Source organism: Oncorhynchus clarkii, chromosome 16, assembly GCF_045791955.1.
Source record: "Oncorhynchus clarkii lewisi isolate Uvic-CL-2024 chromosome 16, UVic_Ocla_1.0, whole genome shotgun sequence".
Lineage (NCBI taxonomy): Eukaryota > Metazoa > Chordata > Actinopteri > Salmoniformes > Salmonidae > Oncorhynchus > Oncorhynchus clarkii.
This window is the reverse complement of record NC_092162.1, coordinates 15,263,673-15,278,098: the sequence shown is the minus strand read 5'-3', so window position 1 is coordinate 15,278,098 and position 14,426 is coordinate 15,263,673. Positions and strand designations below refer to the sequence as shown.

Sequence of the window (14,426 nt, the reverse complement as noted above, 5' to 3'; positions counted from 1 at the left end):
GTTCATTAACTTTAATTACTCCTTGTCCGTGTCACACAATCCCTTCTTATGAACTCATATTGTTAATCAGATATAACAAAACAGAGTATAAGTTTACTTCGTTACAGTTCTATTTAAAATGATTTGTCCAGCCATTTAATCATAATTTTCCCAACAGATACTCTGTCTTTATCTATGCATAGTCACTTTAATAACTCTACCTCGACTAACCGCACATTGACTCTGGACCGTTACCCCCTGTATATAGTCTCGCTATTGTTATTTTACTGCTGCTCTTTAACTACTTGTTACTTTTATTTCTTATTCATATTTTTTTTAAACTCATTGTTGGTTAGGGGCTTGTAAATATACACCAATGTTAGGTTGTATTCGGCGCATGGGGCTAATACAACTTGATTTGATGTCAACGTTGTGAACAGAGTACCCCGTGGTGGTGGGGTTATGGTATGGGCTGGCATAAGCTACGTACGCAATTGCATTTTATCGATGGCAATTTGTATGCACAGAGATACCGGGACGAGATCCTGAGGACCATTGTCGTGCCATTTATCAGCCGCCGTTTCGTTTCAGCATGATATTGCACGGCCGCATGTTGTACGGATCTGTACAGAATTCCTAGAAGCTGAAACTGTCCCAGTTCTTCCATGGCCTGCATACTCACCACACATCACCCATTAAGCATGTTTGAGATTCTCTGGATCTACGTGTACGACAGTGTTTCAGTTCCCGCCAATATTCAGCAACTTCGCACAGCCATTGAAGAGGAGTGGGACAACATTCCAGAGGCCACAATCAGCAGCCTGATCAACTCTATGCGAAATCCATATATTAGGGCCTAATTAATTAATTTAAATTGACTGATTTCCTTATATGAACTGTAACTAAATCTTTGTATGTTGCGTTTATATTTTTGTTCAGCATACATAGCCTAGTGGGCATAATCACAACATGATCTGGTAATGAAATAACATACATTTTGTTTTCCATGTTAGTCCTGCAGTTTTAAACAATACAAGGGGCTTGAAGTAGCCTACTTCAACTTGAATTTTGAGTACTGGAATAGCCTAGCTTGAAAATCCTCAATTTGGTGCTTGAAAAGTCCTTGTAATTATTGTAGCCAATTTTTAAATTCTCCTGCTCCCTTATAATTATCCGTAATTGAATTTCTGATCAGATTTTGTGAGAGATGTGGTCACTTTTGTTAGTTAAGATATCTCAGTTTGGATGTCGACCCACCACCTCAAGCTCAACATCGACAAGACAGAGATGCTCTTCATCCCGGGGATGGCCTGCCCGCTCAAAAACCTCTTCATCAAGTTTGACAACTCCACAGTTTCGCCCTCCCAGAGTGCAAAGTATCTTGGCGTGACCCTGGACAACACACTGTCGTTCTCTGCAACATCAAAGTAATGAGGTTCATGCTCTATAACATCCGTAGAGTACGACTCTACCTCACACAGGAAGTGGCGCACGTCCTCATCTCCTGTCTAGACTACTGCAACTCCCTTTTGGCTGTGCTCCCTGCTTGTGCCATCAAACCACTGCAACTTATCCAGAACTCTGCAGCCTGCCTGGTGTCCAACCTTCCCAAGTTCTCCCATGTCACCACGCTCCTCCGAACACTGACTTCCAGTCAAAGCTCACATCCACTACAAGACCATGGTGATTAACTACGGAACAGCAAGAGGAACTGCCCCTCCCTACCTTCAGGCTTTGCTCAATCCCTACACCCCAACCCGAGCACTCCGTTCTGCCACCTTCTGGTCTCTTGAACCTCCCACTCAGTCCAGTTCAAGCTCTTCTCAGTCCTGCCACCCAAATGGTGGAACCAGCTTCCCCCTGAAGCTAGAATAGCAGAGTCCCTGCCCATCTTCCGAATGCATCTGAAACACTACCTCTTCAAAGACTATCTTAAAGTATCCCCCTCCGCAAATGCATCCAGCTAGTGTGTAGAGTCACTAGCTTGATGTAGTCATTGGGTGTTAGGAATATGGGATCAAATACTAAACTTTTGACAACTTGAATTTTGTCCAAATACTTATGACATGATCAAATGTTTTTAATACTTTTTTTTAATGTAACTAGGCAAGTCAGTTAAGAACAAATTCTTATTTACAATGACTGCCTACCGGGGAACAATGGGTTAACTGCCTTGTTCAGGAGCAGAACAACAGATTTTTACCTTGTCACCTCTGGGATTCGATCCAGCAACCTTTCGATTACTGGCCCAACGCTCTAACCACTAGGCTACCTACCGCCCCAAAATGAGGGGGACTAGATATTTAAAGTACATTTCTAAACGGTTAAAAATAAGTGTATGAAATACCCTAAAATAAAAAGTGACATTCTAAAAAAAGTGACATGAAACATTTGATCTCAAATTCAAAAATGCTGGAGTAACACATGTAAAATGGTAGCTTCACTGTCTAAATGCGTACAAAGGGCAATGCGCATGGAATGACAATACTAAGTGTTATTTTGGTAGCAGCTAGGTGGGGTGCATGAAGTCAGATGATATGAATCATACCATGGTTGTTTGTCAGCCTTCACCATATTGTACATGTGCAGTCAGTACATTAGTGAGCTCCACACAAGGGATTGCTTTGCCTTTTCTCACTAGTGCGGTTGTGTCGTGTGTTTTAGTATATAAATCATCATTGTTCCAGTTTGAGGGTAATTAACATGATCACAAACCTCTAATCAACCTATAAGCCTCATCTCATTAGGCAGAGAAGTGCATGATGGGATGTGTGTTTTTATAGGACCACTGCAATGTCCTTGCCTGCGAACAGTCTTTAAATAGGGACATTATTTGAGCCCACTGCCGGTACCGGTGGCACTATGAACAAACAAGTTGTATCGATGACTCCGAATTAGGTCTTAATCCGTTGCCTGAAGCGAGTCGGCTGATGACCAATCCTGTTTTTGCCATGGGTGCTATCCAATGCTATTATTTCTGTTCCCAGAGGAGCTGTGATAAGGCCATCGGTGAGACCGAAACTCAACACACACTCCTCTCCGTGGGCTTTGCTTCTCATTATTCCACTGCTGTGCCCTAGTGGAAGGTTGAATTAATGAGTCTTTGATCAAGCTTTTGGGAAGTAGTGTGTTGGATGCTCTGAGGCTGGAGGCTTTTGTGGAGGTTCCCTTTGAACTGAACAGTACGGTGTACACACTCACACTCCCCGATGGCTCAGGAGGAGCGAGGGCCGAAACCCCAGACGTGTATGCATTATTCAATCATCCACCCCTGTGTACTGTGGAAAGTGCCAAGGCATATAGGTGTGTGTGTGACGTATTCCAGACGACTATTGGGTGGGTGGGCTGGGTGTGTGTGAAATCAAATCTTCCATGGGTAAACTGAGACATCGCCAGTGACGAAGTATAGGAGAATTGTGCTTCCCTTCCAGTTACTGTCCACTCAAAATTCACACCTCAAAGGAAACTGTCCACTGAGTCACAGTTGCAGACTTGGAGAGTCTTATCTCTTTAGCAAGATTTCTTCAGGCCTTTTTCAATTTTGAAGGCGTTGTTTATTTTTTGCCCTCTGTCCCCTTTCGTTATTTGTGTTACTGCATTCAATTCATGCCCTCATTCCAAATGTTTCTGAGGGAATGCGGTCACCTTTATCATTCCACAACATCCCTGTTCCAAAAGAGTGAGATCCTCCAAGGACTTTTTCTATCGTCTTTCTGTTTTGGTGAACACTGGGGTGTTTTGACGCCAACTGAACGTCCCCACTCGGAGTTGAAGGCTGACTCACTGAACACAGCAGATAATAATTCCCACTAACTGTGACTTCCTTTTTGCTTCTCCCTCAGGTGATGTTGGCGGCGTCCTATTGGTCGTTGCTGGCTCCGGCCATAGACATGGCGGAGGATTCGGGGAAGTACGGCTCGTTTGCTTTTGTCCCCGTGGCGGTGGGCTTCGCCCTGGGAGCGGCCTTCGTGTACCTGGCTGACCTCATGATGCCTGCTCTGGTGAGTCCTGCTGCAGCCTCCCAGAGAGGATATTTCTTCACACATACATAGCACTCTGAAATGCCATGTCAAACACAATAGCCTAAAAAATTGGCCTCAATACACTGTTTAAATTGTGCATAAACCACAGGTAATATAGGCCTACCTGTTGGAAATGTGGTATAGGCAGTACAGGATAAGGGATGGAGGGCCTGGTCTTTCCAGACAGTAGTGCCGTGAGAGAGTGGTTTGAAGCCAATTTCAGTGTAATCACTCAGGCAATTACAGGTTTTCTGCTTCACCAAGTCACAACAACCTATTTTTTTTACATGGCAGTGGATGCTCCCATTTAGATGGGAAATTAGGTTACTTGATACTGATAAATACAGTGGTTTCCGTTCTGCACTAGCTCAGTGGGAGTACCACTGATCAATTTATCAAAAATCTAAGTAGGATGCAGTTGGTGGTCAATTGAAGTAAGCTAAACTGAAAGTATGCCATTTGTTAAACTACATCCTAACACCTGACATTCTTCCACAGTGATTAGACATAATCACAAATCATTACAGTGGTCCTCACCATCTTCTCCTTTCCCCCCTTCCTCCTCATCTTCCTCCCCCTCCTGCTGCTCCTCCTTTTTCTCGACCTCCTCTACCTTCTCCTCTTGCTCCTCCTCATCTCCTCTAGTTTCCCCAGTGTGGACAGTAGGAGGACAGAGCAGCGTAGAAATGGGGAGGGGGAAATGTGGGGTCTTGGCGGGGGGCCAGGGTGCCCCCATTGGTGGTCGGACCGGGTTGTTTAGACAGCTGCTGGTGTCACTTTTACTGGCTCCTAAGCAAACACTGGGCCCTGAATGAGAGAGGGAAGAGCAGAACACTAGAGAAGGCAGTGCTAGCCTAGCAGCAGCATCGCCCGAGTCTGTCAACCCCTTGCTGAACCCCTTCAACCTGGTGATAAGCGCTGCCCTGTTCCTGGAACTCTCTGCATCTATCTCTCTCGCTTTCTCTCCCCTATCAAAGCTACAGTTTCCCTAGTCCCGGTCTTTTGCGTGCCAGCAGCGTCTCTAGGATAAGGGGAAACAAACGTCAGGAGGTTGGGTGACGGTGGAGCAAGCTGTTGCAGGATTAAGTGTCATAGGACCAGGCACAGTATCTCAGTATCTGAAGGCAAGCTCTTTGTCAGGGAGATGCTACTGACTTAACTTCACCTGGTCAAACAATAGCTAGGCCTGCATCTTATTCTCAGGCTATTTTGTGCATTGCACATCTGCTCACTTCTGCACACCTCTCCTCTCTAAAAGAACATCCTTCTAGACTTGATTAAGCTATCCAGCCAGGTAGCTGGGTTGACTGGAGTTTCTATGATGTTAGCTTCTTATCACACCTGTGTAATAAGCACACTAATTACCCCATGTCTAGTGGTATCCATGGCAACCACAGCTGTGCACAAGTTACAAATCGGGTCACAGGATTTTGCCCCTCACAATGGGAGTGTTGCATCATGGGAGATAACATTAGTTCCCATCCACAGCAAGGGCTGAGTGTAACAATGCCAACATGTTCAGCCCCTCAAACAGATTACATCTTCCATGTTTGCCGTCTCTCGGGTGCCTGTCTCTTCTGAAAATGAATGGTCAGAATGTTTAGGCCAAGTCATTGTTGCCCGTATTTACGATAGTACCCTGTTGATCACCGTCAGTGTTGACTTTCAGAATATTTATACCCCAGCGTTTGATGAATACCCATGACAACACCTAGAGACCACTGAAAGCTTCTCCTTTCTCTTGCAACACATTATCTGCTCATTTATTTGAAAGGAAAATTGAGATCTTAACCAACTGTTTTTTACATTTTTTACACTCATAGCAGTCAATACAAACTGTAATCCATGAGCATACAACCTATTAATGGATAAGAGCAACACATAACAAAATTAAGAGTAAAAAAAAAATGTTCATCGATCATGTCCTGTAGTCTTAGTGTCTCATTAATCAATGAGCAGAAATGTGGGATTGTTGACTTCATGTACTGTTCAGTTCTACACTTTGTTATGGTCAGTTTGTTCTGGCTGCGATGTTCTTGCCTGTCGCTTTGGTTCGAGTCAGGGGGGTAGCCAGTCTCTGAATTTAGATTTTAGGAGGCTGACAGCGAAGTCGATGCAGAGTTGTGTCTGGTCTTTCATGAAGCCAGGGTAGGGACAGGGTCTGAAGTGCCTCAATATAACTGGATTATTCTCCTAGGATGGTGCGGCATGCTCTCTTTTGAATATGCTTCAGGTCATCAGACTGGGCCTGGGTCAGTGAGCTGTGCCATGCTGGAGCGGGATTCTCCAGGGTGGGCCGTATGTTGCCTGTGTAAATGCTCATCCGGTCTTCCTGTGACAAATCAAACCTTTTTAAGGCAGTGAAGGAGAAGTTTTATGTTGCTCTTGGTTACCATAGTAACAACCTGCTCGCCCCATTGCAAGTCCTCCTGTACAATTACCCCTAAAATATTCACACTATCACACACTTTGAGATTCTGGCCCTCGATCCGGAGAGGCAGGATTCAGTAACATTCTGCTTACATGAACCCACGTGTCAAAGTTTTTCAGGGCCTGCTGCGGTGTGCTGATGTTTCCTGTTGTACATGTGTGGACCAGATTTAGATCGTCAACATATTGCCACCTATTGTCAACATCCCGGACTACACTGTCTATGACCGCAAGGAAGATGAGAGGGACGTTCCTTGATCCACACTGCCCGGCAGTCTGAGAGACTGTCTTGGTAGCGTACCTGTTGTTGGCTGCTTTGAAGGCAGGTCTGACACCCAGTTGGATTAGGCATTCAATGGTTACGGTGTGGTCAATTTTTAAAAATAAATAAATTGTCAAATGCCTTTGGAAAAGTCAGTGGTGATGAGGGTGGTTATGGGTGATGGGATGTCTGATTGTTTGTATAAACAGTCCAGGAGGGTAACGAGTTCTTGGGAAGATGATCTTTCTGGTCGGCTTCCAAACTGTCTGTGGTCTATGTTGGGTGTTATGTCTTCTTTCATCCAGGTGGCAGCGACGTTCTCAGCAATTTTGGTGGTTGTGGTGTCCGGGATATTGGCCGTAGCTAGTTGACCAACGGAGGGTGGGTCTTGGGGATGGGCAGGACTGTGGCTTCTTTCCACTGGGAGGGGAATTCACCTAGCTGGAGTGAAGAATTGAGGATGTCACAGACGTTGCATGCGAATTCTTGTAGGATCCGCTGTGGCACGCCGTCGGGGCTGGGGGCTTTGTTGATTTTTACCACACGCGGCTTATCATACACCTCCCTGGGTTTGAGTTCCGGGAGAGGCTGCAGGATAGGTAGGAAGGCTGATAGGGTTGTGTCCACGGGGGTTAGTGATTGGCTGACCTGAGTCATCCGGTTGTTTTAATTTAATTTGCTATACCAACTTTGTTGTTTTGAACATAGTCAGGAATATTGATTTTTAGAGAGGGTCCTTTTTTCATTCCAGCCACCTGTTTGTCTGTGCCACTGTTTTGGGTTTTCTTTTTTAAGATGAGCAGTCTGGTTAGAATAAAATGTATTTCACGACGGATGGCTTTTAGCTTGGTAAATTGTCCTGGGTTCTTGTGGGTGGTGGTCTGGCTGTGAATTCAGTTTTGCTGGAGTGCATTGTTTAAAGTTCATGGGCACTCAGAGGAGAGTTTATTTCCAACAATAGTTTGAATATCCCGGGAGTTACGACCTGCTCGCTTCCCTTTCCGGCGTCTTCTGGCATCCTCTGGCAACGACAAAGTAATGGGTGTCTGCATCTTTTGAAAACTTCCTAAGAATATCCGTGAGTAGCTCTGGGATATTGAAGCAGGTTGATGAAGTTGGTTTAATTGTCCAGGTTAGCATTTTCGGGATAGGATTTCAGGATATTTACAATCTAGACTTGATAAGCTACATTAAGTTTGAAGTAAAATGTGTACACACAAAAACAATTAAATATTAAATTTGCAGGAGTAAATACCCCAAGGTTGGCAACCACGGAACCTAAAGATAAAGATGAATAAGTAACATCTGAATGAAAAACGCATAACTTGCTTTGTTAGCTTAGTTGTCATATTAAAAATGAAATGTATACATCACTCTTGTGGGCCCTAGTATAATGTCATACAGTGCAGGTGTGGCCATTAGGTCTATAACAAACAGCCGTATGTTCTGAAATACCAAGGCTCTCAGCTCTGCAGGACTCCTGGTGAGGAAGCAGGCCCCCAGCAGAGCTACGGGTGGGCCCGGTTCCAGCCACAACCTCAGAGGGACACAGCGGGTTACCGTGGTTACAGAACCCTCAGTAAGAATTGGCCGTTTTCAGAAGACAATCCTAACAAGAGAGAATGTGATTTGTGAGAGGAGTAGGTTGACTATAGTGCTAATTATTGTGATGGGGATACCCTGAGATGAGGTGTTGCTTGGATAGCCTGTAACATAATAGGGATATTTCAACAGGTTTGTTTGTGGAGGCTAGAAAGGCTTTATTAATTTCATGAAATGGTAAAACTGACCTCATTACTAAACTGTGACCTGAATTAATCAGCCTGTTTTAACACAGCAGGCAGTGCTTGCTTCCCTGTCCACCCCTAAAGGACTTAATGAGCTCTCCCATCTGACTCCATCAAAGGGCCGGGTCATTTGGAACGACAGTAGGGGTGATGGCAGGTCTGCTTGCCTATCTGTCTCAGCAGCTTTTTCATACTGTGGCCAATAGGCATGGTGTTTAATTCTGTTTGTGCAGCCATGGATGAGAATTGCAGACACTTTATGGGGAACAGGGAGAGGGGGGGAGAGGGAGAATTAACAGCAGACTCATACATTTCCTCAGTGAAAACAATGCACTGAGCAAATATCAAATTAGCACACCCTATTTGACAAACAAACAAACCAAACAACAGCAAAGTCTTCTTGTGCTTTGTTGATTTAAAAAAAGCTTTTGAATCAATTTGGCATGCTATACAAATTCATGGAAAGTGGTGTTGGGGAAAAAAAAAGCTCACAACATTATAAAATCAATGCACACAAGCAACACATTTCTTTCCACAGGGTCGTGGGTTGAGACAGGGATGCAGCTTAAGTCCCACCCTCTTCAAGATACACCACCGTTCAAAGGTTTAGGGTCACTTGGAAATGTCCTCGTTTTTAAAAGAAAAGCATATTTGTGTTAGATGGTGTGTTATTTCTTACATGGTACCCCAGGTAATCTTAGGTTTTATTACATACAGTCGGGAGGAACTACTGGATATAAGAGCAACGTCAACTCACCATCATTACGATCAGGAATACGACTTTCCTGAAGCGGATCCTGTGTTTTGCCCACCACCCAGGACAATGGATCGGATCCCTGCCGGCGAACCAAAACAAAGACGCCGTAAAAGGGGCAGACTCTGAAGACGGGCACATCGCGCACCACTCCCGAGCATGCTACTCGCTAATGTCCAGTCTCTTGACAACAAGGTTGATGAAATCCAAGCAAGTGTAGCATTCCAGAGAGACATCAGAGACTGTAACGTTCTTTGTTTCACGGAAACATGGCTCACTCGAGACACGCTATCGGAGTCGGTACAGCCACCTGGTTTCTTCACGCATCGCGCCGACAGAAACAAACATCTCTCTGGTAAGAAGAAGGGCGGGGGGGGGGTATGCCTTATGATTAACGAGACATGGTGTGATCATAACAACATACAGGAACTCAAGTCCTTCTGTTCACCTGACTTAGAATTCCTCACAATCAAATGTCGAGCGCATTATCTACCAAGAGAATTCTCTTCGATTATAATCACAGCCACATATATTCCCCCCCAAGCAGACACATCGACGGCCCTGAACTCTATGTAAACTGGAAAGCACATATCCTGAGGCTGCATTCATTGTAGCTGGGGATTTTAACAAGGCTAATCTGAAAACAAGACTCCGTAAATTCTATCAGCATATCGATTGTGCTACCAGGTCTGGTAAAACCCTGGATCATTGTTATTCTAACTTCCCGCAACACATATAAGGCCACCATTGTTACTGTTCCCAAGAAAGCTAAGGTAACTCAGGTAAACGACTACTTCCCCGTATCACTCACTTCCGTCTTAATGAAGTGCTTTGAGAGACTAGTTAAGGACCATATCACCTCCACCCTACCTGACACCCTAGATCCACTCCAATTTCCTTACCGCCCCAATAGGTCCACAGACGACGCAATCGCAACCACACTGCCCTAACCCATCTGGATAAGAGGAATACCTATGTGAGAATGCTGTTCATCGACTACAGCTCAGCATTTAACACCATAGTACCCTCCAAACTAGTCATCAAGCTCGAGACCCGGGGTCCCGACCCCGGGTCTCGACCCCGCCCTGTGCGACTGGGTACTGGACTTCCTGATGGGCCGCCCCCAGGTTGTGAGGGTAGATAACAACATCTCCACCCCACTGATCCTCAACACTGGGGCCAAGGGTGCGTTCTGAGCCCTCTCCTGTATTCCCTGTTCACCCACGACTGCGTGGCCATGCACGCCTCCGACTCAATCATCAAGTTTGCAGACAACACTACAGTGGTAGGCTTGATTACCAACAACGACGAGACGGCCTACAGGGAGGAGGTGAGGGCCCTCGGAGTGTGGTGTCAGGAAAATAACCTCACTCTCAATGTCAACAAAACAAAGGGGATGACCGTGGACTTCAGGAAACAGCAGAGGGAGCAGCCCCCTATCCACATCGACGGAACAGTAGTGGAGAGGGTAGTAAGTTTTAAGTTCCTCGGCATACACATCACGGACAAACCTGAATTTGTCCACCCACACAGACAGCGTGGTGAAGAAGGCTCAACAGCTCCTCTTCAACCTCAGGAGGCTGAAGAAATTTGGCTTGTCACCAAAAGCACTCACTAACTTTTACAGATGCACAATCGAGAGCATCCTGTCAGGCTGTATCACCGCCTGGTACGGAAACTGCTCCGTCCACAACCGTAAGGCTCTCCAGAGGGTAGTGAGGTCTGCACAACGCATCACCCGGGGCAAACTACCTGCCCTCCAGGTCACCTACACCACCCGATGTCACAGGAAGGTCATAAAGATCAAGGACAACAACCACCCGAGCCACTGCCTGTTCACCCAGCTATCATCCAGAAGGCAGGGTCCGTAGAGGTGCATCAAAGCAGGGACCGAGAGACTGAAAAACAGCTTCTATCTCAAGGCCATCGGAGTGTTAAACAGCCACCACTAACATTGAGTGGCTGCGGCCAACATACTGACTCAACTCCAGCCACTTTAATATTGGAAAAATGTATGTAAAAAATGTATCACTAGACACTTTAAACAATGCCACTTAATATAATGTTTACATACACATATGAAATTAGTAATGTAGGGTATATACTGTACTCGATACCATCTACTGCATCTTGCCTATGCCGTTATTTACATATTCTTCATCCCTTTACACTTGTGTGTATAAGGTAGTTGTTGTGAAATTGTTAGGTTAGATTACTCGTTGTCGGAACTAGATGCACAAGCATTCCGCTACACTCGCATTAACATCTGCTAACCATGTGTATGTGACAAATAAAATTGGATTTGATTTGAAAAGGTCCAGTTGCCAGGACCACACATACAAATTCCCTCTAGACACTGTAGCCCTAGAGCACACAAAAACTACACAGACCTCAACCTAAACAGCGCCCCAGTTAACTTCCACAAAGTTGTGAACGATCTGAGAGACAAGGCAAGAAGGGCCTTCTATGCCATCAAAAGGAACACAAAATGTTACATACTTATTCTCCATGTACAACGTAAAACAACAAATAATGCATGCAGAGCAGAATTAGGCTGGTATCCGCTATTGATCAAAATCCAGAAAAGAACCCCAGGACAGCAACACAATTAGACCCAACTAAATCAAGAGAAAATAAAAAGATAATTGCTTGACACATTGAAAATACATTTCAGAAAAACTGAGCAAACTATGATGCTATATGGCCCTAAACAGAGAGTACACAGCTGTAGAATACCTGACCACTGTGACTGACCCAAAATTAAGGAAAGCTTTGACTATGTACAGATTCAGTGACCATAGCCTTACTATTGAGAAAGGCAGCCTTAGGCAGACCTGGCTCTCAAGAGAAGACCGGCTATGTGCACACTGCCCACAAAATGTGGAAACTGAGATTCACTTCCTAATCTCCTGATGACCATATGAGACACACACGACCCACAAATAATTCAAGGAAAGTGCAGCTTTTTTGAGGTCATTGATAAAGTAGTCTACAGTACTACTGCCAAGAGATAAGCTATAGGTGTACCTAATGTTGGAGTCCCCTCGAAGCCTAACATTGAAGCCTACCTTGCGACAGAGCTGCAGGAGTTGTGACCCGTTTTTGTTGTTTATGGTGTCGTAGTTGTGCCAAGGGGGGCATATGGGGGAGGGAATGCTGTCACCTCCATGTATAGTAGGTGTGTTTGTTCCCATCTGTGCTGAGGGTGTCAGGTTCTTGTCCAGTTCTGGAATTTAGTTTGCCACAGACTAGTACATGTCCTTGGGCCTGGACATGATTGATTTCCCCTTCCAGGACGGAGAAGCCGTCTTCATTAAAGTATGGGATTCTAGTGGGGGGATATATAGTGTTGAAGTTTACATACACCTTATACTAATACATTTAAACTCAGTTTTTCACAATTTCTGACATATAATCCTAGTAAAAAATCTGTCTTAGGTCAGTTAGATCACCTCTTTTTATTTTAAAAATGTGAAATGTCAGAATGATAGTAGAGAAAATGATTTATTTCAGCTTTTATTCCTTTCATCACATTCCCAGTGGGTCAGAAGTTTACATACACTCAATTAGTATTTGGTAGCATTGCCTTTAAATTGTTTAACTTGGGTCAAACGTTTCGGGTAGCCTTCCACAAGCTTCCCACAATAAGTTGTGTGAATTTTGGCCCATTCCTCCTGACAGAGCTGGTGTAACTGAGTCAGGTTTGTTGGCCTTTTTTTACTTTTTTGTCCTTAAGCAATTTTGCCACAACTTTGGAAGTATGCTTGGGGTCATTGTCCATTTGGAAGACCCATTTGCGACCAAGCTTTAACTTTCTGACTGATGTCTTGAGAGGTTGCTTCAATATATCCACATAATTTTCTTACCTCATGATGCCGTCTATTTTGTGAAGTGCACCAGTCTCTCCTGCAGCAAAGCACCCCCACAACATGATGCTGCCACCCCCGTGCATCACGGTTGGGATGGTGTTCTTCGGCTTGCAAGCCTCCCCCTTTTCCTCAAAACATAACAATGATCATTATGGCCAAACAGTTCTATTTTTGTTTCATCAGACCAGAGGACATTTTTCCAAAAAGTATGATCTTTGTCCCCATGTGCAGTTGCAAATTGTAGTCTGGCTTTTTTATGGCGGCTTTGGAGCATTGGCTTCTTCCTTGCTTAGCGGCCTTTCAGGTTATGTCGCTATAGGACTTGTTTTGCTGTGGATATAGATATGTTTATACCTGTTTCCTCCAGCATCTTCACAAGGTCCTTTGCTGTTGTTCTGGGATTGATTTTCACTTTTCGCACCAAAGTAAGTTCATCTCTAGGAGACAGAACGCGTCTCCTTCTTTAGCGCTATGATGGCTGCGTGGTCCTATGTTGTTTATATTTGCATGCTATTGTTTGTACAGATGAACGTGGTACTTTCAGGCATTTTAAAATTGCTCCCAAGGGTGAACCAGACTTGTGGAGGTCTACAATTTATTTTCCAGGTCTTGGCTGATTTATTTTGATTTTCCCATGATGTCAAGCAAAGAGGCACTAGTTTGAAGGTAGGCCTTGAAATACATCCACAGGTACACCTCCAATTGACTCAAATTATGTCAATTAGCCTATCAGAAGCTTCTAAAGCCATTACATCATTGTCTGGAATTTTTCAAGCTGTTTAAAGGCACAGTCAACTTAGTGTATGTAAACTTCTGGACCACTGTCTGTCTGTAAACAATTGTTGGAAAAATGACTTGTGTCATGCACAAAGTAATGTCCTAACCGACTTGCCAAAACTATAGTTTGTTAACAATACATTTGTGGAGTGGTTGAAAAACGAGTGTTTAATGTCTCCAACCTAAGTGTATGTAAACTTCCGACTTCAGCTGTAGGTGGAACACAGGAGGAAATTTATCTCGGTTTAAATAATTTCCTTTTGAATTTCTAGCCAAATGTAAAATGTTCCTGTTTTGAGTGAGTTAGTTATGATTTATACCAAAATGGCATACCCCTGAGTCTCTTCCCTGTTTCACACCTGGTAGTTTGATGGATGGGACTAACAGGTCTCTGTAACCTGGAGGGTCTCCTCTATACCAAGTTTCTTGTAGGATGACAAACCCAATTTTGAAATTCCATCACAGTAGTGAAGAACAAACACCATTGTAAATACAACCCATTTTTATGTTGATTTATTTTCCCTCTTATACTTAACTATTTGCACA

At 44.3% G+C, this 14,426-nt stretch overlaps 1 protein-coding gene across 2 annotated transcripts in view; it reads left to right on the top strand.

The window, feature by feature from the left end:
• Positions 1-14,426, top strand: part of LOC139368024 (zinc transporter ZIP11-like) — a 148,186-nt gene that overhangs the window by 20,428 nt on the left and 113,332 nt on the right. For both annotated transcript variants that reach the window (XM_071106519.1, XM_071106518.1), the window contains exon 4: positions 3,822-3,980. In XM_071106519.1, the coding sequence (XP_070962620.1) occupies positions 3,822-3,980 (159 nt within the window). The remainder of the gene's footprint in view (positions 1-3,821; positions 3,981-14,426) is intronic.